General features: G+C 45.4%; 2 protein-coding genes across 3 annotated transcripts in view; one reads left to right on the forward strand and one right to left on the reverse strand.

Moving 5' to 3' along the window:
- The window catches only part of ANKMY2 (ankyrin repeat and MYND domain containing 2), a 29,359-nt gene extending 23,199 nt beyond the window's left edge, over window positions 1-6,160 (forward strand). For both annotated transcript variants that reach the window (XM_027872252.1, XM_027872251.1), the window contains 3 exons: window positions 173-314; window positions 2,244-2,413; window positions 5,998-6,160. In XM_027872252.1, the coding sequence (XP_027728053.1) occupies window positions 173-314; window positions 2,244-2,413; window positions 5,998-6,072 (387 nt within the window). In that variant the 3' untranslated portion in view covers window positions 6,073-6,160. The remainder of the gene's footprint in view (window positions 1-172; window positions 315-2,243; window positions 2,414-5,997) is intronic.
- Window positions 6,161-7,150: 990 nt separating this feature from the next.
- Window positions 7,151-24,631, reverse strand: part of LRRC72 (leucine rich repeat containing 72) — a 30,272-nt gene continuing 12,791 nt past the window's right edge. The window contains exons 4-9 of the mRNA XM_027872253.1: window positions 23,689-23,770; window positions 21,427-21,537; window positions 15,906-15,998; window positions 12,494-12,637; window positions 10,320-10,347; window positions 7,151-7,334 (exon numbers count right to left, since the gene is read on the reverse strand). Coding sequence (XP_027728054.1) covers window positions 7,169-7,334; window positions 10,320-10,347; window positions 12,494-12,637; window positions 15,906-15,998; window positions 21,427-21,537; window positions 23,689-23,770 — 624 coding nt within the window. The 3' untranslated portion in view covers window positions 7,151-7,168. The remainder of the gene's footprint in view (window positions 7,335-10,319; window positions 10,348-12,493; window positions 12,638-15,905; window positions 15,999-21,426; window positions 21,538-23,688; window positions 23,771-24,631) is intronic.

The raw sequence follows: 24,631 nt of genomic DNA on the forward strand, positions 1-24,631 counted from the left end.
TTCACATCCCGTGCTTTCCAAGGGTGTGCTTAACACAAAGCAGACACTTAACAAATGCTTTCCTTTGGTGGATGAATGTGTTGTCAAAAATCCAGTTTTTCCAGTGAAGAGCAAGTTGGGGGTTTTTCAGGAAATGATTTGAACCAGAAATACCTTCCTTGGTCACTTTCAGGTTATTTATTGCAACCAGAATTGCCAGAAAATCCACTGGTTCACTCATAAAAAAGTCTGTAAGGTGCTGAAGGCTGCATATGAGAAGCAAGAGCTGGAAGCTGCCAAAGACAAGAAGAGGCAAGAAGAGGGACCAGCCCAGGGTGAGCAGGTTTGGTGGAGGGAGCTCCTCTGAGTTCTCAGGCCCCGGGGTTTGAAGGTGGGCAGTGGAAAGGTGAGCTACACCACACCAGGCAGCTGTACCCCTACCCTCAGGAGAATGGAAGCTCTTGGAGGGCTGGGACTGAATAATTTTTTATCTTTGTACCTCTCCAGAATTTAGTATAATGACTTCTTTATAGTAAGTGCTTAGTAAATGTGTGATGAAATGAAATGGCTCTTTTGGCAGCAGCACAGAGAAGGAAAAAGAATTGCAGTTTGGGAGAGATCAGCATTGGAAAGGCTCACTGAACCCTGATTCTAATAACTTATCCTGCCATGGGGTGACAGGCACAGGAAATGCTGATCATACCTCTGACATTCAGGAGGGGACAGTGGCTTTCCTACTTCTTGGGATGCTAAACCTGTGATTTTATGGGTGTGGAAAGTTCCCACTGTGGAAATCCTCTTTCCAAAGGCAAATTGACAACCCCTATGTAGCTTATAGTCTTAGAGTATTGCCTGGAGCACTGAGGTTGAATGACTCGTCCATGGGCACATAGCCACTATGTGCTAAGGAGCGGGACGTGAACCGAGGTCTTACCAACTCCAAAACCAGCCGCCCTCTATCTACCGTTCTAGACTTTTAGTACTCACTCACTTCCAATTTCTACCTCCCAATTTGGAACATTGGTATTATCCTCCACTCCTCACTATCTCTCACCCCACATGGCCAATTAGTTGCCAAACCTCATCATTTCTGCTACCACTGCTTCTCTTTCATCTGGCCCCTTCTCACTGTTCACGTGGCCACCAGCTTCGTTGTGGCCCTTGTTACAGCTCACCTGAATGATTGCAACGACCCCTGAATTGGTCAAGTCCTGGGTCTGACACGTACTACTTGTGTGATCCCCCAGTGCCCACAAAGCTCTCTCAGACCTAAAGGTTAAAGATGCCAGTGGAGGGGGTTTCCACCCTGGGAATTCTCTGCACCAGTGAAATCACAGAAAAGGCCGTGGTGGAGAGGTGGAATGTGAGTTGTTGTTATTGTTCAGTCGTTTCCATCCTGTCTGACTCTCTGTGACCCCATTTGGGGTTTTCTTGGCAGAGATACTGGAGGAGTTTGCCATTTCCTTTTCCAGCCCATTTTACAGATGAGGAAACTGAGGCAAACAGGGTGAAATGACTTGCCCAGGGCCACACAGCTAATAAGCGTCTCAGTCTGGATTTGAGCTCAGGAAGATGAGTCTTTCTGATTTCAGACCTGGCACTCTATCCACTGTACCACCTAGCAGCCTGGTGGCATTTCAGCGTGTCTTTTTTCTTTCTCTGTGTCTCAGTCTTCTTGCCTACCAAATACAGGGTTTGAAGTACGCTTTCAGGGAGGCCCTGTCCTAGAGGTAGTGTGGTCCAGTGGAAAGAGTGCTGAACTTGTAGACACAGGACCTGAGTTGCAGTCTTGGCACTGCCGTTTAAGATTCCTTTGAACCACGATAAGCCACTAAGCCTCTCTGGGCCTCAGTTTCCTCATCTGTAAAATGAGGGGGTTCACCTACATGATCTTTGAGGCCCCTCCCAGCTCAAGCTGTATGCTCATGTGAAGGTACTTAACATCCTTTGGGCTTGATTCCTCATCAGTAAAATGGCAGGGCTGGAGTGGATGCCCTCTGAGGCCCCTTCCAGCCCCAAGTCTAGTCTCCTGCAGTCCCAGGAAGTGATTTGTCCAGGATTGGACCATCCTCAACTGACTTCCTGATTGTAATCACCTCCATTCTGCTCACTCAGCCACCCTCCCCTAGATGTGTAGGTGTGAACACGATTATCAGCCCCTGAAAAGGACAGTAGCTCTCAGTGAAATGAGCAGGTCATGAGGTCGAGAACACGACGGTTGGCACAGGCTGGTACTCACCGTGTGACTTATCTTTTTTCCTTAGAAAAAGAGCCAGATGTCGATTCCAATTCATCTAATGAGGAGCAGCCAGAAACGGACCCTGGAGACACCAAAGAGGACCCCACAGATCTGGCCCAGGAAGAAAAGGCCCATGTGAAAGAGGCCCCCCAAATAACTCCGGGGGCAGCCGGTGACACTGGCGTCCAAGGCATGGTAGGGAGTGTGAAGGAACCAGAAGAGTAGGGCCCAGCTGGGTCTGTAGGTTTGCAGTGTATGAGACAAACAGCCCAGCCCTCTTTCCCATGGAGGTGTGAGGCATGCGAGGCATCAGGGGGTTGTTCCACATTAGACAGAGCCCACGCTTTCATGGATCTGTGCTCTCACTCCAGTGGGTAGAGGTCACAGCTCATTCACCCCTTCTCATCCCATGTGGCCCTTATCCACGTCCTCTGGGAGGCCCCCACCCATCATGCTGGAGGGCTTCACTCCATCTCTAGACGTGGTGTGGAGGCCAGTCGCATGCCCAGGGTACCCATCAGGCACCCCTAGTTCTCACTAAATGACTGGCTCACCTTTGCCAGGCAACCCTTTGCTATCACATTCACAGCTTTTCCTCCATGTCTGTCACTGGCAGGATGTTACAGCCACCCCACCCCACCCCCCAGCAGAGTATCTGAATCAGACCAAACATGTACAGGGCAGGGCTGGGCTTGCCATGCCACCATTCTGAGGGAGGAAGGGCATCTCATTTCAAGATATTTGAAAGAAGGAAGGCTTGCAAACACTTGGGGAAAAGTCACAGACTTAATTATTATCAAATAGGTTACTCAATCAACAAACATTTATTAAGTACCTACTATATGCCAGGCCCGTGCTAAGCCCTGGGGATACCAGTACAAAGACATAGGTTATAAATAGAGCGGTCACCTGACCAGGCCATGTCAGCATGGACTGAAAGTCCCATATCTATGGAATCTGAGAATAAGGTATTTCCAGGGTGTCCTAGATGCAGTTGTGAGAAGGGAGCACGTGGGCTTTTGTCACTACAGCAAACCACAAGTTACGGGCACACGATCTACTGAAAGTTGCCCATGCATTTCGTGTTTGTTCCACGCTCGAGGCTGACTCCGACTTTGAACCTGTCTCCTGTGCACGTGTCAACATGAGAGGAGATTCCTTCAAAGATATGGCAGGTGGACCTCTGAGGAGCTGCTACTGTCCAGGTGTAGCCCAGCATGAAGCCAGGACGCTTGGACTGGCTAAGGGTGTGTGCCAGCTGCCTGCTGGCCGCCATCACAGTCTGAATGGCACTGGATATGGTGAGGGCACCAGGCCCTCCTGCTGGTGAAGGCTTTTGTTCTGACAGCACTGAGCACTAGAGCAGTGCCAAGCCTCCTCAATCCCATCACCTCCCCACTTTGCTGAAGAGTGGTCCTCGGAGCAAAGCTGCCCGTCACCCCATAGTTTCCCACTGACTTCCAGCAATAGTAGGAGCTGCATTACCTGGGGAAATAGCTTTTTTCGAAGCTGGAAGGTTACCTCTCTGTGCTTTCCCACACCCAGCTCAAAAGTTTGCCGAGACACTCCATTCCACTCGGTCCCCTTGCCTGCTCCAGAGCACACGTTTTATCTAACCTTCTAGGAAGCAGGAAAGGCACCAAATGGAAAGGAAACGGTGAGACGGGGCTGGCTCGTGCCCCTTACAGCACTGCCCCTTTGATAACATCTCCTCTCAGGGTCACGTAGCTTCACCCATCTGCTAACTGTAGGATTGTCAGAAACCCAAGGGAAGAAAACAGAAGATAAGGAGCCAGAGAGACATGGAACAGAGTCAGGGGATGCAGGGGGCTTCTGACAAAAGGAGTGACGTTCCCTGGAGTTGGCCTGAGTCTGGGATAGTGGGGAAAACCCTGGAAGTGGGAGTCCGAGCACCTGGGTTTGAATCCCATCTCTGGTATTATCTGTGTGATCTCGGGCAAGTCATTTAACCTCAGTTTCTTCATCTGTAAATTGAAGTGGTTAGACTATTCCTCTAACCTCCTGCCCACCTTTAAAATCCCTACTCCTGTGACCGACCCGGGAAAATCCTATAATTCAGAGAATGCTAAATTATGCCCTGATTGCCACCTCTGGATCTTGTACGTAAGTGTGATTGCATCCCTAGGTGCTACGTGGAGGGAGATATGCGTGCTAGTTGACCTAATGACTCTTGCTTGCCGGGGAGGGAGGCAATCGCCATGACTGACTGACCGCTACCCGAGCTGTCTTCACTAAAGCCCTTCATAAAGGGGGTTGGGGCTGCAGAGTCTCACAGAAGGAAGCCCAGCCAGGGATCTGTTCATGTGGGTTGTCTTCTGCGCTCTCTGTTTAAGGATAATTAATGGAATGTCTCGACAAATGATTATCTAGCAGGCCAGTTGGGTGCATGAAATCTTCCCAGTTCTGCTTCTCTGAAAAGTCCTCCGAAGTCTTGTCTGGGCTTCCATCCCTGTCCTCTGTGTGTGTGTGTGGGGGGGGGGTGCCCACGGATCCACCCAGATTTGGAATGTCCCATTCAGAAGGCCACGTGGGCACAAGCTAGCTGACCTAAAATGCGTGGCATCTGAGAGGAGGCTGCCCCACCCTTCAGTCTCTTGGAGAATTGAAATAAACATGCCTCCTCATCCTTGTTTCTCACATCTCTCTTTACTGTACTGGAGGCTCACTCATAAAAGTGGCTGGAATCCTCTAAAGTGCTTTGTTGGTCTAACCTCAGTTATGTTCTGCCACGGGGAGGGGGGAAGAGAAGGGTAGGTGAGGGTGGGTGCCAGGTGGTAAGGTTTTATTGGGCTTTGTCTTCGGAACGCTGCCCCTCTTTGAAACACAAGGTTGTATGGAAACACCTCACCAGTGTAAAATGCCAGGGGGTCTTTCTAGGCCCGGAAGTCTGCCATGTAACCAGTGCCTCTGGGCCCCATTCTTTCTTAGCAGTAGTTTGGTTCTTCTAGCAGCCTTGAATCCCAGAATCTCAGAAGTCTGATCTGTGAATCCACAAATACAGCCCCAAGTCTCTCGGGAGAATCACTAATTTCATCTCATCACTGGAGCAATTAAGCTATAACTGAACACAAACATTCTCATTCTGTTTTGGAATACTTTAAATGCCTGCGAATTCTTAGATGCTGTTTATGACCAGATATTCAGAAGAGCCTTCCCTTGGCCTCACCAGGTCACCCACCATGTTCTCTCTCTCCCCCTTGCTCTGTCCAGCTGTCTGAACAGGTAGCCTCACTTTCAGCTTCCAATTACCCTAAGGAGCCCCTCACCTTCTGGCTTCTGTCCCCACTGAGGTGCTGAAACTGCCCTTCAGGGGTCGCCCCAAACTTCTAATTGTTCTAACTGGAGAGTATCCCTAGCGGGGTGGTGACGGCCCCTCGTTTGTGACAGGTGGACATTAGTTGGAGGAATCTGGGACGTTTAGTTTTGAGAAGAGGGGTCATACAGAGGAGGAAGTCATTTCATCCCATTTGGTCTCAGAGGTCAGAACCAGGGCCAGTGAGTGGAGGCTACAACGAGGCAGATTTGAGCGGGGTGTCCTGATGGCAAACATCCTAACAGCTGCCCCAAAGTGGGATGGCCCATCTAGAGAGGAGGTGACCTCCACCTTCACCTGGAGGTCTTCCAGAAGAGCCTGGATGGCCCCGGTCAGGGAGGGGTGTTGTTGTAAACAGAATAGTTAAGTTTCCTTCCAAGTCGTGAGATCCTGAGGCATTCCCTGCTCTCAAGGGTACAAAGAAATCTTACCTCTGCCTTCCCAGGATCCTCTCGCAGCGCCCTGTGTGGAGCTGGCAAATTGCAAATGTTCATCCTTCATTTCTGAAGAGGACCAATGACGTTCCAGGGTGACTTGGAGTGAACTGGATATAAGGGAGGTAAATTTGCTCACTCGTCAGCCTCATGGTCCCTGCTAAGGGAAGGAATGTAGCCCAAGGTCGCTGCTAGCCTTTACTTTGCACGTGTACCTCTGGGTTCGGGGGCATGTGACAAGTACATTGCACAGCCCCCTAGATCCAAGTTCAGACCATTTTAGGAAAGTAAGTGACAGGCCCTGAAGTCTAGGTTTCTGAACTTAGACAAAAGATGCTGACTTCTGGGAGGCAGCTGATGGGGGTCCTGACCACACTCCTACTGAAGGTGAATAACAGGCCTACCTTCCAAAAGGCTCTCCCAAGAGCATCTTCAGATCTGTCTTCTTGGATAGCAGCCATGGCCCTCCACTGGAGTGTCTGCTCCAAAGGGACCTGCTAGACTGAGCCCCTCACCTGACTGGGCTGCCAGCCTTGAGATAGCAAGGTGATGTAGCGGATAGAGCACTGGACCTGGAGCCAGGAAGACCTAGGTTCAAAACCCACCTCTGACACTAGTGGTGTGATCCTAGGCACATCACTTCTTGTCTCCGAGACTCAGTTTCCCCATCTGTAAAATGGGGAGACTGAATTTGCTGGCTTCTAAGGTCCCTTCCATCTTTAAGTCTATTAGCCTGTGGTCCTATATCCATCAATGCCTGGGCCCCTTCCTATCTGACCCTGACCCTGACCCTGACCCTGGCCCAGGCAAATGCTCCCTACAACAGAACCATAGATGATACCTTCTCTACCCCTTCAGAATCTTTAGCTGGCTTCCTTCCCTTGGCCAAAATTCTCACCTCATTCGGAGCCACGTTTATTTCTTTAGCCCTTAACCTCAACCGTGTCATAGGAACATAGATTAAGAACTAGAGACTGTAAGCACCTTGGGACCAGGCAAGGACTGTCTGCCTTTGTATCATGCCCACTTCCCACAGTGTGCCAGACAGGAATCTGCATACAACATACACTCCGAAGATCGCATCCAATGTTCATTTAAGTGTAATTTCAGAAAACCATTCTCATGGAGACACTAAACAGAAATACCTCCCTGCCCCAAAGCTCAGGGGAAAGTGCCCTGCCGTTATCTGATCGTGACTGTTGTCCACTCAGTGGGTCTCTCTGCTTTGCTCTCGCAATGCCGCTCAGCTCTGGTGGGGACAGTATCCCAATCCACAAAGTTAAACTGGGTCACAGATCTCTTCATTGACCTCACAAAAACAGCATCTTCTTTATTGTGAAACAAGTTCCTTAAGGGGGAAAAAATGGCTGTTAGGAAGAAAAAGCCACCAGCAACCTGCTCCAAATAAATATCCTCTTATTAAAAATTAAGAAATTCATTTAACCGACATTAAGAACCCAGTCGGTGCAAACCCTTGTCCTCAAGCACCTCGTATCTAAAGTGTATTTTCCAATCTCTTCTGGACCACTGAGATAATGACCAAGGGGCTTTCATGTGGCTCCTAGTCACTTTTATGCTAATCACATACCTTGTTTACTCTAAATTCTGCGATTCTATTGGGCCACATTTGGAGTTTAGTTGTTAAAGTTTATGCTTTCAGAGATCACAGATTTGTGGCTATAAGGGACTTTAGAGGTCAACTTGTCCAAGCCTCACATTTTACTGATAAAGAACCACACCTCACAGGGGTGAAATTGTTGGCCTGGAGCTCACAGCTGGGATTCGAACCCAGGTCCCCACACTTCAAAGTCAAGGCTCTTTCTGCTTCACTTTGTGATACTGAGATTCCTGTTTAAAATCACAGGATCAGGGGCAGGTAGGTGGCACAGTGGATAGAGCACCGGCCCTGAAGTCACACTTAACTAGCTGTGTGGCCCTGGGCAAGTCACTTAACCCCAATTGCCTAAAAAAATTAAATAAAAAATAAAATCACAGGATCAGAGCCCTAGAGCTAGAAGGTTTCTCAGAGGCCCATTTAGTCCAAGCCCCTCATTTTACAGAAGCTGAGGCATGGGGAAATAAGGAGAATTGGGCAGGGTCACATGGTAGTAGGTGCCAAAGCTGAGATCTGAACCCAGGTCTTCTGATTCAAAATCTTGAGCTCTTTCCATCATGCCACACTGCTTCTCTTTATTACATTTGATTCATATTTAAAAATCAACGTCTGCATGTCTAATTGCATTTATCTTAGCTTTCATACAAAACAGGACAATGAAAACTCCATTAAGATAAAGAGGCAGCCGTGGCTCTGCCACTTACTAGTTGTGACTCTTGGCAAGATGATGCATGAGGGGTTTAGACCAGGTCCTCGGCGGTCCTGCAGGCAGCTTCCAACTCTAATGTTCTGAGAAAGCTTGGGTCCAATTTATGGACCTGGGTCTATATGCAGAAACGCACCCACAAACTAGCTCCGTGACCTGGGGCTCTGACCTGCCACGTCGGAGGTTCAGTTTGTTTCTGAAGACACAGGCTGGGCCAGGTCGTCAGAACCCACACAGGTGCCTGGCCCCACCTTACAACCAGAGGAATGCAGGCCAGGGCACTCTCTTCAGAGCTGGCCAACTGGGGAGAACCCCAGGGCGCCTGTCAGCCCTGTTCCATGCAGCCTCAAGGCTGGGTATAGGGCCTGTCACCAAGGGAGCTAGGGGACAGAATGGACAGAGGACTGGATTTGGAGTCAGGAAGACCTGAGTTTTATATATATATATATATATTTATATATAATATGTATATATAATATGTATACATTATATATAATATATATACATATATATATAAAATATATAACAATATGAAACAAATACTCCTCTCATTTAAAATTGTAATAATTGCATTGAAACCCTGAAATTTTTTAAGTTTGAATAAAGATTTTATCCCAGGAAAATGCAACAGGTTTGTTTTTTGTTTTGTTTTGTTTTGTTTTCTGCCTAGTTAAGGTCATATGTCTGTAATTTCAATAAAAAAATACTTTCAGAAATGGCTCAAATATTTGGGCATTTACAAACCAAGACCTACACAACACCTGCAAAAATACAACTATCAAAGAACTGAATCGGAAGAGAAAAATAAAAATAAAGACTGGAGAGAAATGCAGTAGACATGATTCGGTAATGCCCATCTAGTAAAAATGGCAATGAAATCTAAACTAATATCTAGGCTTAATAATATATGGATTCAAATTTCAATGGTATCTTTGCAAAACTAAAAAAAATGGAATAATAAAATTTTTATTGAAGAACAAATGACACAGATATCAAGGGGAATTAGGGAGGAAGGAAGACGAATTGAAAATTGTGTTATTCTAGACCGGGGTTGTCAAAAACACCTCGGTTTGCTCCTGATTGTCGAGCCAGATTAAAATGTAAATGGGAAATATTTAACAAGATTAACGCAAATTCAGTAGAACATAGATGATGGTAATATGTGGTTTTCTCAAGTGTATGGCCAGAAGGGATCCTATGTATGTTTCAAAGGCCCTGGTTTCTACTTGAGTTTGACACCATTGTCCTAGACCACATTATAATATAAAAATAGTGATGGTCAACACTATATGGTACTAAATATGAAAAATAAAATTTAATCAGTGGAATAGCATAGATAATTTAGATTAGAATCAAAAGCAAGTTTATAAATGAATATTTGAAACAAGATTATAAAAACACTGTGGAAGGAAACTACTATTCAAAAGAAACTCTGGGGAAACTAGTATTATGTTAGAAAATAGGATCTGATCTTCATCTTACACCATACACCATTATAAATTTCAAGCAGATCAGTATCCTAAATCTTTAGAAATCATTTTCAAAATGAGAAGAAAAATAAGTGAATAGAAGAGATAAGGAAAAATGGTGTCACTTGAACAAAAAGAAGATAAGATAAAACAGAAAAAACCTAAGAGCTGATATGGCATAATCGATTGATAACTGTCATTAGGAAGGCTAAGGACTGAGTCACTTTGGGTAAGTCACTGCCCTGCTCTCACCTCTCTTAGACTAAGTTTTAGAACAGATGTGGCTCTGGGATAATATAGGGAGTTAACTGATAAAATAACATCTCTAGCACACACACACACACACACACACACACTTGACATTTAAAATCTATAAGGATTCGACAAAAATTGATAAGTGAACAAGTAAATGTTGGAGGAAGATGCACAAATTGTCAATTTGGAAAAATGTTTCCAAATGCTACTAACCAGAGAAATGTCAGTAAAGCATCTCTGAAAACCCTCCAAACCCCCATTAAACATGAAGGTGAAGCCAGTACTCACCTGCAGAGGTATGTAGGCGGTACTGCTTCTAAAATGACAAGAGATTTTCCATTAGTCTTCTTCAAACATCTATGCTACATTTGAAAACATCTATCCTGCCTCTAAAAACCATTACTAAATTGTCCTCCCTTCTTCGATGAGGAGCTCAGCACAGTATTTCTCTCCACCTAAAACACTGCCCTTTATATACAGGACGTCAAGTGAAGGAATGAATGAGCAAGCATTGACCAAGCCCTGCCTGTGCCATGCACTGTGCTGGGGGTGGTGAGAAGCTCACATTCTGCTATGCTGATTGCTGCCCAGCTCACCCATTCTTTTCTCTTAGCTGTACCTTCTCTGCACCTCAGCCAAGGATCTGGACGCTCTTGCCCTTGGTGTCATCACTCAAAAGTATGCGCACTTCCACAATCCGCCACTCAAAAATTCCTCCGTCCCATCTAACCAACTGGCCAACGGTTCTCTGTGCCTCACCCCTCAATGGATTTAGCAATCCCTTCTCTCTCCTCACTCCAACCTCCAATCTGTCCACCATCTCCTTTGCCAGGCCATCTCCTCTGTTCTGGTCTCACTCTTCCTCCATTCAGAACTAGTTTAACTTTCCTCTGTGGTTGACCCTGAAATGCCTGGCCCCATTGCCCTGTCATCCCTTTCCAGACCCCAGCCCTGCATCACTCCCACCCTCTGCCTTCCCCACTCCAGCCCCACCATGCACAGGAGGAAGTCCCACAACCATCCTGAATCCACTACAAATGTGTTATCCAGCCTCCTGGAGGCGCCCCCCTTTGACACGTCTTTGGTTCTATCACATTCCCCACTGGGCCTGTCCCATATCTCTTCTCAAACTTCCCTCACTGCCTCAGCATAAGACCTACATCATACTGCTCCGGGCAAAAACAGTGCCCCGTTTCCCCAGCTCCACTCTCTGAACCACCCTTTGCTCCAGTCTCTGAGTAAGAGATGCCGTGTCTCCCTGTAAATTCCCTCCTGAGCCCTGTTCCCACCCTCTGCTATCATCTCCAGAAGCTTCCCCCAATTTTCTGTCTCTATTTATCCACGGGTGCCTTCCTTGCTGTCTTCAGAAATGCTCAGCTCTCCCTCATCTGTAAAAACCTTCCCTTAATCTTACCATCCTCTCAGCCTACCAGCCTCTATCTCCCCTCCCTTTCACAGCCAAACCCCTAGAAATCTCTCCCTGTTCTGTGACTTCCATTTTCTCCTCTCCACTCACTCCTCAACCATCCTTTGAAATCTGGCTTCCTCTGACCTCAACATTCAGCTAGAACGGACCCTCCAAGGCTTAGGATTTATTGTTGCCAAGTCTAACAGGCTTCTCAAAATCTCCATTCTCCGGACGTCCCTGCTACCTTTGACTTGAAGGGTGAAATCCAGAGTCAGAGAAGGAGCCGGGTTTAAGTCTTCACTCTACTGCGTGACCCTGGGTGAAAAGTTTGAATCTCTCTGGGCCTCTAACCCTCACTTGCTCCTCGAGTTATCTTGACCCACCTCCAGACCTAGAACCTTGGCTTAATTAAACCTTCAATCTCTGCCAGCCCTCTCCTGTTTGAATAGATAGCCTTCTTTTCTTGCCCTCATTGGCACAGCAGATAGAGTGCAAGGCCTGGAGTCAAGAAGACCTGAGTCCAGATCCAGCCTCAGATACTCACTAGCTAAGTGACCCTGGATGAGTCACTTAACCTCTGTCTGCCTCTAGTAAAAAGAGGGTAATAACAGCACCTATGTCTCAAGGTTATTGTCTGAATAAAGTAAGATAATATTTCTAAAGTGTTTTGGAAACTTAAATCACTTTTTAAATGATAGCTTTAATTATTACCCAGGGGATTATGTTCCACCCCTTCTGTTCAATGTGATTCAGAAGTCTTACTTCTCCTGGCCTGACCGGGTCTGCCTTTCTCCGGCCCACGTCTTGCTGGGACATAAAGTGGTCAGAGTTCTTCTGAATGCCCAAATGAAAGGGGAGGTGAGCACAGTGCTTGGCACATCCTTGGTACTTGATAAATGCTGGTGGACTGCTGAGCGGCAATCTACCATTGTTACACCAAAGAAGCAGGGATGAGGGAAACAGAGTCGTTTCCTGTGCAGCCTCTCTTGGGCAAAGAGGGATGGAAAGGCTTTTACCCAGATGCTCGAGGGCCCTCTCCCCCCTGCCCAGGTACCTGACGCCACTGTTGATTGGGGTTTGTAGGGCACCACATATGGTGCCTTGTCCACTTTCCTTCCAAATGCTATCGACTGAAGAATCTGAGACCTTTCATGGTTAAACATATGTGTGGCCATTTTTCTTTCTGTTAATGTAATTTCTAAGAAATAGAAAATTTTAAAAAAAGAATTATTTCCTACTGAATGACCCAATCCACATTTGCATTTTTTAACTTGAAAAAAAATCCATTTTCTAAATGGATTTCAGTCACTGAGGCAGTGAGGTAGGTCAATACATAGATAGAACACTGGACTTGGAATCAAGAAGACTTGAGTTCTAATCCAGCCAGAGACACCATCTAGCTGTGTGACCCTGAGCAAGTCACTTGCCCCAGTTTCCTCATCTATAAAATGGAGGTAATAACTACACTCAACTCCTGATGCCACTGAAAGGATCGAAGGAATGAATATATGCAAGGTGCTTGCAAATCTTAAAGTGCTATAGAATTGTGAGATACATATGCATGAATATATGTCAACAAAACAGAGTTTTATATGTACACATACATATATTTACACATAAATGTATATGTGCACTCACATACATACGTAATTTTAAATTTACATGCATATTTAAAAATCATGAACGGAACTCATTTTTCAAATGTTTATTATCACCATACTGGTATTAAACACCAATGCAATAATACGTCCACTGGTTAGAAGATGCTGTGATCAGGCTGCAATTGAGCAAATATAATTTCATATCTCTTCCATTCTTATTACATTTTTTAAAGTGTGAAACTCTCCATAAAGTTAGGATAAAATTTAGGATTAAAAAAATTAATGAAGTAAATTTTAAGGCACTTAGGAATTTTGAATAAATGTAGCAAACAATTCCAGCTTTTCAAATTAAGTGATTTGAGGTAAAAAAACAAAATTTTAAAAAAAGTGAAATTGTTTTAAAGCAGTTCTCCTCTGGAGGAATCCTTGTGTGTGTCAGAGATAACAATGGACGCATGACAGCAGCATTCATGGTCAGGGCTCTCAGTATGAACAAAGGAAAGAAATGGCTGCATTATTAGATGAACGGGGGGAAACACAGCTGGGGTACGCTTTTTTTCTTTAAGGTTTAGAATTCCCTTAGACCCCTGTATCGGTAACATGAAAGGCTTGACACTATATAAGCTATATATATATATTCCTATTTGATCAGCCTGTAATTCTAAGGGTCTAGGATTTCTTGTTGCTGTCCAGTTGTGTCTGACTCTTTGTGACCCCATTTGGGGTTTTCTTGGCACAGCTCATTTTACAGATAAGGAAACTGAAGCACGCAAGGTTAAGTGACTTGCCCAGGGTCAAAAAGCTAATAAGTGTATGAGACCAGATTTGAACTCAGAAAGATGAGTCTTCCTGTCTCCAGGCCGCTGCTCTATACATTGCACCACCCAACGGCTGCTTGAATTTCTACCTAGAGTGTATTTGGTTTCTTTACTCATCCATTCATTTACTATTCATCCATTAGCTTATATGTTGGCTCATGAGCTTCCTGTGAGTAGGGCTTGTTTCACTCTTTGAATGTGTCCCCAGAGCCTAGCACAGTGTGTCAGGCGTGTTGAAGGCACTTTATTGAAGGCTTGTTGATAAGTGATTGATGTACACATGCGATGAACCACTGCAGGGAGTCGTAAGAGCCTGCACAAATGCCACCGGACACCAACGGGGTTACTAACACGCGGGGACTGCCCCTCCTCGGGGCTTACCCAAATCTGCCAGCTCCATCCTCCGTTTATTGCCACTCCCTCCCTCTGCCCTTGATCCAAGCCCATCACGTTATGGGATCACGGGTTCCGAGCTGGGAGGGACCCCGACTCACTGGGGACAGAGCTGCCCCACGCAGGCAGGCGAGGCTGGCTTTCCCTCCCCACCAAAAAGGAAGGGAAGCCCTCCCTGAGACGGGCTGGCCGGAGCCGTGGCTCCTGCTCCAGCAGATTCCTGAGTGCCCCCGAGGGCATGGCACCGGGATGCCGATGAAGAGTAACACCTACACCTTTTAAGGTTTAAATCCCATAAGGGTTAAAGTGTGCAAAGCACCATACACGCACACGTTATCTGATCAGTCCTGTGAAGTAGGTGCTGTTCATATTCCCAATTTACAAATGAGGAAACTGAGGCTATGAGAGGGTGACTTGACTAGGAATACATAGCTCATAAGAATCTGGGGTAGAATTTGAACTCAAGTCAACTAGCCTCCAAGTCCAGTGGTCTTCAGGCTTAGCAGACGACCCAGCGTGGAGCAGCTCACCACAGACACCCTGCTCGCCACATGCAGTTCTGTTGGGAGACTGAGGCGGTGGGGGCAGAGCCTTCTCTCCCTGGACCCCTGCTGGATCTTTGCCGGGCATCCTTTCCACACCATGGCTAAGCAACCCCGTGGTTAACTGCAGCATGGCCCGTGGGGCTCCCACCGAGGCTGGCATTTTAATTGTTAGCTGTCATGATGGAGGAAGTCACTTACTCAAAGGTCACCCAGGTGATGTGTCAGCGGCAGGATTTGAACTCAGAGCTTGCTGGTTTAAAGTCCAGTGCTCTGTCAATTACATCCCAGACACTCATCAGCTGTTGTGGCTCTTAGGCATTCATTTCATGTTGGCCTGCCTCAATTTCCTCATCTGTAAAATGGGAATAATAATAGCACCTATTCCCAGGGGGGCAGCTAGATGGCAAAGTGAATATAGTGCCAGGCCTCCGACACTTCCTAACTGGGTGACCCCGGGCAACTTACTGAACCCTGTTTGCCTCAGTTTCCCCATGTGTAAAATGAGCCGGAGAAGGAAACAGCAAACAGTCCAGTACCTCTGCCAAGAAAACCCCAAAGGGGTCACAAAGAGCAGGACACGACTGAAAAATGACTGAACAAGAACAAAACCCCCAGGGACGTTGTGAGATTCAAATGGGGTCATATGTAAAGCCCCTACCTGGCTCATAAATGCTGTAATTCCATACACCGGCTCTCTCTGGCAGAACTTATCAGAGCTGCTTCTCTTCTGGCAGAGCCCTGGAGACCCCACGCTCACGTCCAGGCACTTTGAGGCATCAAAGGAGGACCGTAACGAAGATCACAATGATTCTAATTTTTTGTGGGGGGGGGGGGCATCTAGAGATTTGGCCTTGGAGTCAGGAAGACCTGAGTTCAAATCCAACCTCAGATGCCTCCTAGCTGTGCGACCCTGAGCAAGTCACTTAACCTCAATCAGCCTCAGTTTCTTCAACTGTAAAATGGGGATAATAACAGCACCCACCTCCCAGGGTTGTTGTTGTGAGGACTAATGAAATAGCATTTTTAAAGTGCCCTATGATTGCTTGCTATCACTTTAAATTGCTAAGGTCTCCCTTATAGAATCCTCTGGAATCTAACCAAATCCTTACCTTTCCTATCAAGTAGCCACAGGGACGGAAGATGATAGACTGTGTACATGCGATACTGCTTTGCATCCTGGGACAAAGGGTTCCGGTACAGATCTGCAAAGGGGAGAGGCCAAAGCAAACACAGGAAGTCTTACATGTGGCAAATCCTGCCTACAACATTTACTAACTGTATCACCTTGGGTAAGTCCCGTAACCTCTCCTGGCCCCAGGGTCCCCATCTGTAAAACGAGCATAATATCTCCTTCATAGGATTGTTGTGGGGATCACTTGGGACAATGGATGTGAGCTCTTTATGAGCCCTAAAGCACTACAGAAATATTATTATTGTTATTACTTTATGCTATAGGTAACCAGGAAGCCATCAGCTTGGTGGAATGTTAACCCTCAGGCAAGACCTGAGTTCAAACACCTCTGATACCTATTAGCTGTGTGACCTTGGACAAGTCACAAACTCTCTCAGCCTGAATTTCCTCATCTGTACAATGACAGGGTTCGACTTGGTGACCATCTGGTTCTAAATATATGATCCTATGATGTCACTTTAGCACCCCCCACCTGACTTCGTTTCCTCCTCTACAAAGTGAGGGTCCCTTCTCAGCCCAGACTTGAGCCTGTGACTCGGTCAGAAGCAGATGTCCGGTTAGGGAGTATGTACAGAGAGTATGTATAGGGAAGGTGTATAGAGACAGATCTGCCAGGCCTCCTGCTGCTTCCCTTCCAGTAAGAGCTGCCAGGGAGAGAGCTCCTCAGTGTTTCCAAAATGCTCAACTTCCTTTGAGCGGGGGGAGATGGCTGCCGGCATTTCAGGTTCAATCAAGTCTGGACTCAGAATTCTGTCGTCCCTTTTCTAGAGAAACATTACTGCGAGCAGTGGGTAGGCCCCAGACTCCGAGCACCCTTGTTTTGGGTGCACTGAACCAGATCTAACCGCCATTTGCCACCCCGTTTCTGTGAGAAAATGCATTAATTGGTAGGTCTAAACAGGGGCTAGCAAAGGCACTAGGGGACATGCCCATCTGGGATGTAGGGGCTGCCTCTAGTAAGAGCTAAGTGTCCCTAAGAAGCCAATCTTGTAGTGTTTGTATTGGCCTTTCATCTGAAAGTTGGATTTCTGGCAGGCAACAGTAAAAATGACGCATTTGTGTGAAGGGACCTGTATCATTCAGTCATTAGGTGTGGCCCCTGGCAAGTCATTCAAACTCTCTGTGACTTGGTTTCCTCTTCTTTAAAAAAGAAAAATGGATCAGCCTAAGAGGATCTCAGAGAGCCCTTCCGGAGCTGAATTTGTAACTGTCCCTCCTCCCCACTGGCTCTAACTTTGGTTTGTTCTCGAAGATGGAATTAGTTAGGACCTGGAAGGTAGGAGAACAGGCTTGCGAAGGTCACACCAGCAAGAAAGGAAAGGCCCAGGATTCACACCGAGGTCCGTGACTCACCCAACATCATCCAGCTAGCCTATTATAGAGCCAGGATCTGAGCCCAGGTGCTCTGATTATAGACCTAAGGCAGGTCATTCAAAGTGGGTGAGTCCTCTTCTAAAAGCCCCTGGAGGGTCATGGTGATCTAGTGTAACATAAAAGGCGAAGCAATCATGTCCGAGGGGGTGATGGTGGTGGTAGTCATGGTAGTGGTAGTGATAGTGATAGTAGTAGTGGTAGTAGTGGTAGTGATACTGATAGTGATAATAGTAATAGTAGTAGTGGTGATGTACTAGTGTAGTGTAGCTGGTGTACTAGTACTAATAGTAGTAGTAGTGATAGTGATAATAGGAGTAGTAGTGATAATGGTGGTGGTGGTGGTAGTAGTAGTAGTAGCAGTAGTAGTGGTAGTAGTAGTAACTGGACTTAAGAAGACTTGAGTTCAAATCTGATCTCAGATACTTCCTAGTTGTATGACCCTGGGCAAGTCACTTAACTCTGTTTTCCACAGTTCCCCATCTATAAAATGAGCTAGAGAAGGAAATGGCAAAGCACTTCAGTATCTTTGCCAAGAAAAGCCCAAATGGGATCATGAAGTGTTAGACATGACTGAAAAATGACTGAACAACAAAAGTAATAGTGATAGTAGTAGTGATGGTGGTGGTGGTGGTGGTAGCAGTTGTATTAGCAGTAGTAGTAGTAGTAGTAGTAGTGGTGGTGGTGGTGGTGGTGGTAGTAGTAGCAGTTATAGTAGCAGCAGCATCAGTGATAGTAAAATTAGTAGTAAGGTACTGTTTCTATAGGACTTTAAGGTTTGCAAAGCACTTTCTTTACATACAGGTGGATGGGTCTGTAGTCAGGAAGACCTGACTTCACAGATGGCTTCCTGCTCTTACTGTGTGACCCTGGACAAGTCACTTTGCCTGTGTCTGCCTCCTTTTCCTCAACTCTAAGAAGGCATTAATGGGGAGGTAGTATCTATCTCCCAGGCTTTCCGTGAGGATTAAATCAGATGTCTATCAAGCACTCTGGAAACCTCCAAGCACTATACCAAGGCTAGCTAGGTCCATGAGGCCCGTACCACAAGCATTGCTATCCCCATTTTACAGATTAGGAAACTGAGAATCAGAGAGGCTCGTGAGTGTCTGGGGCCACATTCAAACCTGAGTCTTCCTGCATGGCAGCACAGCAGGGCTTTGCTTCCTCGCTAAGCAGAGGGCTCCGTACGGCCCTAAGTGGCCCTGGGTGGCTGTCCACGCAGACCAGACGGACGACCTGCTCTGTACCTGTCCAGGAAGGTGTGGGTGGGTCACTGCCTTCCACAGGGGCCACGTCTGAGTTTAAAGCGGCAGCCAGCCAGCAGAGGGCAGCAGAGGGCAGCAGAGCTTGGCTCTGAGTGATGCCCGTGGCTGGGGACGGTTAACAGCAGCAGGCTGCCCCAGCAGAAGACTGGCGGGTGCAGGGGGTGCAAACACCTGCGGGCCACTAAACACCCGCGTGTCTGCCTTCCCCAGCTCTCTGCTTTCTCTTGAGCTCTGCCCGCCCCAGCGTGGCCCTCTGCGGGACCGTGGATGGGAGCAGTGTTGGCCTCCTAGGAGACCCCAGCACAAACACTTGGACAGACGTGCACGCGTTGAGCACCTGCCCGGTCCCTGCCCCTGCGTCTGAATCTCTAGCCTTGATGTTCCGCACAAACCAGGGTCACGCTAACTGCCCAGAAGTCAGAGTAAGAGCCGTAGGAAGCTGCCCAGAGGTCCCAGAATGGCTGCTTAATAAATAATCTCTACAGGAACAACACGACGTGCTTGCTTATACGAGCTTAAATTCAATTTGTCTCACCATTAAGGCAAATGGAAGGACAGCCCTGTGGGTAAGAAGCCGCTCTGCCCAGGCATTGATGAATCGGATTTACTTTGGTTTGGGAGGAAAAAAGATGTCACCACTGTGCTTGGCGTCTGAACCTTGTAACTCAACTTGTTTTCCGTTCAAAAATATCAGAAGGGAGAAAGTTTTATTTTTCAAGACCTTCCTCCTCCTAACCTATTAAACATCCAGTGTGTGGGATTTATGAGTTTAGGATTGATGATACTGAATTTCCATAAATTATGTTTCCAAGATATGAAATTAGTTTCCTGTGCCTGAATGTTTGGAAAGTCTGGCATGATGTATAGGCACATTCCTTTAGCAAAGGTGAAGTGAAATTGCTCACACTTTCACTTTCAATAGGTTAATGAGATTTAATCCACCTTCCCTGGAGGCTACTTAAGACTGCACACACCCAGTTGGCGCCAGCGCGGTCTTGTTCGTGCTCATTTGAGATTCAGAATAGGAGCAATTTTCATTTACCAAACAATATATCAAAACTGACTGTAACAGCTTCAAGCATGTGCTTGAGGAAAGATAATTTCTTGCATGTGGAGATCTATTACCAAAAAAGAAACAGAAAACTGAACAATTGATCCTATTTTGCTATCAGTATAATAGCTTTATTTTTCATATAAAAAGTAACAAAGTAGATATTTGAAATCACTGGTTGAATTAAGAACATATCCTCACGTGTAGTCTATAGGTGAGCAATAAATAATCCATCCTGGAGGCTAAATGAACCCACAGGTGTCATGGTTTGGGAATAAATCGAGGTATTAAGCACTAGTTTCAAATATTTTGATGGTTTGGATAAGGGCATTAAAATCACAGTGAATTTTGAGGTTTGAAATCCACAATACCTCTAGTCATAAATGCCATGGGCACAGGCAATGCTAAGATATGTAAGATTATTTTTCTTCAGTGCTTCCCGCATGAAGAACTATGAGCTAGGCTGGCCATCTTAAAAGAATTTGTGATCAAACCCTCCTTCCATCAGTGAAAACATCTAATCATGCTGCATGCATGAGCCAGAGAGATCCAAGGTTGCAGGAATATTCTTGTTTCTTTTAACTAAGTCAAGAAGACTGAAAAAAAAAAAATTCAATACATCAAAGCCTCCTTGATAGCTAAGAAAAAGCCATGCCTCTCAATTAAATACAGAAGCACTGACAATAGACCATGGTGGAGTTAGGAGTGGCATTTTGGTTGCTTCAACTCAGGGACTTTTCATGTTTATTTCACGATGGTTCACGTGAGTTCTTTTCTATCTGGTTGACATAACCAGTAAGGAAAATTTAGCCCATCTACATTTATTGTGCCTTTTGTGTGGTGAGCAGAGTCTTAGCCACACAGCTTCCATGATTTTCTCTCTCAAAAGCATAATCACAGCTTTGTTCTTTATAAAAAACTAAAAAGACCTAAGTCCAGTACAACCACTTCAAGAAACTGAAAGGTCTCCAATACCACAATGTTCTGAACCACTCCATCAGAATATGGTCGTATTCACCCATTTCACTTCCTTCCTTGGTATATACATGGCCCTTAGTTGTTTTCTTGTGGAACTATCAGATTCTGCATTGTAGTAGTAGTAGTAGTGGTAGTCGTAGTAGTAGTGGTAGTAGTAGTAGTAGCAGTAGTAGTAGTAGTAGTGGTGATGGTGGTGGTGGTAGTATTAGTGGTGGCAGTAGTAGTGGTAGTGGTAATGGTAGTGGTACTAGTGGTAGTACTGGCAGTAGTAGTAGTAGTGGTGGTACTAGTAGTAGTAGTAGTAGTAGTAGTAGTAGTAGTAGTAGTGTGTGTGTGTATGTATACACGAGAAGAATTATAGGATTCAAGGCTAGAAGGGATCTTAGAGACTATCTAGTCCAACCCCCCTCCCCCTTTTTCAGATGAGAAGCCTGTGCTTGGGTACAGGTCAAAGGTTCTAAGTCAAGTGTTCTCTCCCTCTCTGTATTTCACCTCTAGACTATAAGCTCCAGGAGGACAGGAACTATGTCCTATCCATCTCTGTAATCCCCACAGCACCATGATTTGGATGCAAGATATTTGGTAAATATTTCAAATGAATGGTGCCTACAGTCCATTTTTCTTAAAGAATAAGCACAACTTAATGACCCTAATTTTCCCCTTTCAGGTAACACGCAAGGCATTTCCATGTAAGTTAATTTAGACCACCATGAAAGGCACAGGATGAATGTTCCCTGAACGCCCATTTTAGGACTTTTTCTTGACCATACTTAGGGTCTTCAGGTTGTTCATCAGCTTCAATTCATCCACAATGGCATCAAGATTCTTCAGCTGGTTGTTGTGAAGCATGAGGACATTCAGGGAGACCAAGTGTCGAAGTCCTGGAAGAGAGCAGCAGGGAGGGGGAGGGCTTCCTCCAAATTCTCTACTGATGAGAAATCAAAGGCAAGTGTTCCATTGAAATAAAAAAAAAAATCATGGTCTGCTTGGGAGCTCACTGAGAAAGGGTTTGATTTTCAATAAGGTGGGTGGGACTTAGAACACTCAAAGGAGACATTCTAGATCTCAGTGAAGCATAGGATCAGGAACAGAGCACTGGACTTAAAGCTGGGAAGAAATGGGTTCTTATCCTGCCTCAGACGCTTACAAGCTGTGTGACCCTGGGCATGTTACTCAACATCTCTGGGCCTCAGCTTCCGCATCAGTAAATGAGGAAGTTTAACTCAATGGCCTCCATGGTCTTTTCTCACTCTATCTCTATCATCCTAATAACCTTTAAGGTGGGAATGTAGGGAGGTTCACATGTGGTCTATGGGCTTTTTCTTTTTTCTTTTTTTTTTCATGCTACCCATCTATCACCAATGTCATTTTTAGATTTATTCTGCCATTTAAAGAAACTCTCAATCATAAGTCAATCAAGAAAACCTTTTTAAAAAGTTGCTCAAGAGGATAATTGAAATAAAATCAATCTTATTGGAGAAGCATTATGTGGCTTGAGTCAGAGGAGCAGAGTTCATATCCTGCCTCCAATACTGATGAGCTATATGATTTTGGTAAGTCATTTTCCACCCCTGAGCCTCAGTTTCCTCATCTCTAAAATGGGGGGTTTGGACTATGGCTTCTGAGGTCTCTTCCAACACTAGAACTATGGTTCCATTTCCAATTTGAATCTATCAGACAGAGAGGGATAATCTGTAATTCTGTAATTTCATTGGTTTAGGGAACTCCCAGGTGAGAAAGCTCCTTTTACTAATTCAGATCAACACTTTCTATGCAATTTGTAGACATAGAGAGTTGTCTCAAACATAGAGAAGTTAAGTGACATGCACAGAGTCACCGGGTCAGTATGTGTCAGGGTGGGACTCAAATCCAAGTCTTCCTGACTGTGAGGTCAACTCTCTGCCTTGTCTCTCTAGATGTATGATGATGATGAATGATCTTCAGGGACAGGATCATGCCTACTCTGCTTTGGCAGCCACTCCCAAGAAGCCAGAGATCCCCACCAGTTCTTCACTGCCATTGGGAATAGTGTAGGCTGGACACCATCATAAAAAGAGAAAGCTTAAGGCCAGCACCTCCACAAGACTAACGAATATTTCTGATTCCATTGATGTGACTACTCCCTCCACCGGCATCATTATTATCCCTCTAAGTCACAGCACAGAGGTGCCTTAAACATGACCCCTGTGACCCACAACACTCTCTAGTGGACAGAACCAGGTTAAAATTTAATTGGGAAATATTTAATGAAATAAATAAAAATACAATACGACATAGATAATGTCATTATGTGGTTTTCTAACTGTACAGTTAAGTGGCCCCCATTTCTGTCTGAGTTTGACATCATTGCCATAGCAGACACTCTTCATGAAATACAATAACTCGAAAACATTTATCACCTAATGACCAAGCTTTCCACAGTGGGCACCTCCAAACGTAGCTGAGCTGCTCCTCAACCAACATACAGTTTTGGCCACTAGGCTCATACTTGAAGTCTTTTCAGACTGGCATCATCTGCAAGGGTTTGTCTTAACACCATTCTATAGAATCCAAGATCACCTCCATAGCCCAATAAGGTATTGAAGGACGACAGCAAAGGAGACAAGGGATGGGAGTCCAATGAAACTGCCTCAATGGGAAGATGTTAATGAGGCTGTGAAAACCCTGAAGACTCTATAGGTGGCTCTGTTTAAGTATATTCTAACATTTCTTGTACAACAGGATTGATTGGACCCCATCCAGCTGATGTCCAACTAGACAGGCAAATGATAAAGCTCTAATAATCAAGGTATTCTTTTCCAGTGGGAGAACTGCCCACATTAATCTGGGTCTGGGATCCAGAAGCATAACACCATGGATGGAAACACACACCAATACTGAACCACCCAACCTGTTTTGTGTTTGGTACAGTAACTGGAAACCCCATCCTGGATTATCATTGACAGTCACATGTCTGAAGATCAAAGTACATTTTGATAACACAGTTTCATTAGGAAGGTCTTTTAAGAGAAACTTGACATGGGAGGCCATACCTTCTACTGCATAGAGGCTGTTGTTGTCCAGGTAAAGTTCTACCAGACAAGGATTTCTTAGCAGAAATCTGATGTCTTGGAGCTGAAAAAGGAGAACCATAAAATAAAGTCTTTTTCTATCACTATCTCAGGTATTTCTTAAGTTTCTGCTTAACATACATTTCTTTTAAAACATGGTGATAGCTTTTGTTTGAAGATCACATTCATTTCCTAATAAATCACTTCCACACCCAGAGTCATGCCTTTTAACTAAAAATAAAGGAAAGAAAAAAAAAGTTCAGCAAAACTAACACATCAAATGAGGTGACAGCATTGGCCACCTTCCACACCCATAGCCACCCCTAGCCTCTGCCAGGAAGAGAGGAAGCCATGTGCTCATAATCAATATTTCCTATGGGAAGCCATCTAGGCTCCACAAAATCCTATCTTCTCCACAACCCTGTGAGGATGATAGCAGATTTTCATTATCCTCATTTTACAGATGAGGAAACAGAGGCTCAGGGATGTGTTGTGAGCTGCCCAAGGAAACACAACTGTAGCATAGAGCTAGGCACTGAGGGAAATCACAATAACTCAGGATTCTATGGCATTCTTAGGTTGACAAAGCACTTTCTTGGCACTTGTACCCTCAGGTGATTAGTACAAGTAAAGTGCCCACAATGGAAAGAGCAATCTACTTGACCCAGGGTATTAATGGATGGATAACAACAGCCAAGAGCTGTCTGGTGGCCATTCCTCATTTGGAAGTGAACTTGACGGTGATAATCACATTACTCAACAGTAGGGCCAGTCATTCTAATCACACAACTGACCAAAAAATTGTAGGGAATAGAAGAAGCCATTGTTGATAGATAGAAGATAGATAGATAGATAGATAGATAGATAGATGGATAGATAGATAGATAGATAGATAGATAGAAGACAGATAGATAGATACATAGAT

Source organism: Vombatus ursinus, unplaced genomic scaffold (genome assembly GCF_900497805.2).
Source record: "Vombatus ursinus unplaced genomic scaffold, bare-nosed wombat genome assembly UNPS02014799.1, whole genome shotgun sequence".
NCBI lineage: Eukaryota > Metazoa > Chordata > Mammalia > Diprotodontia > Vombatidae > Vombatus > Vombatus ursinus.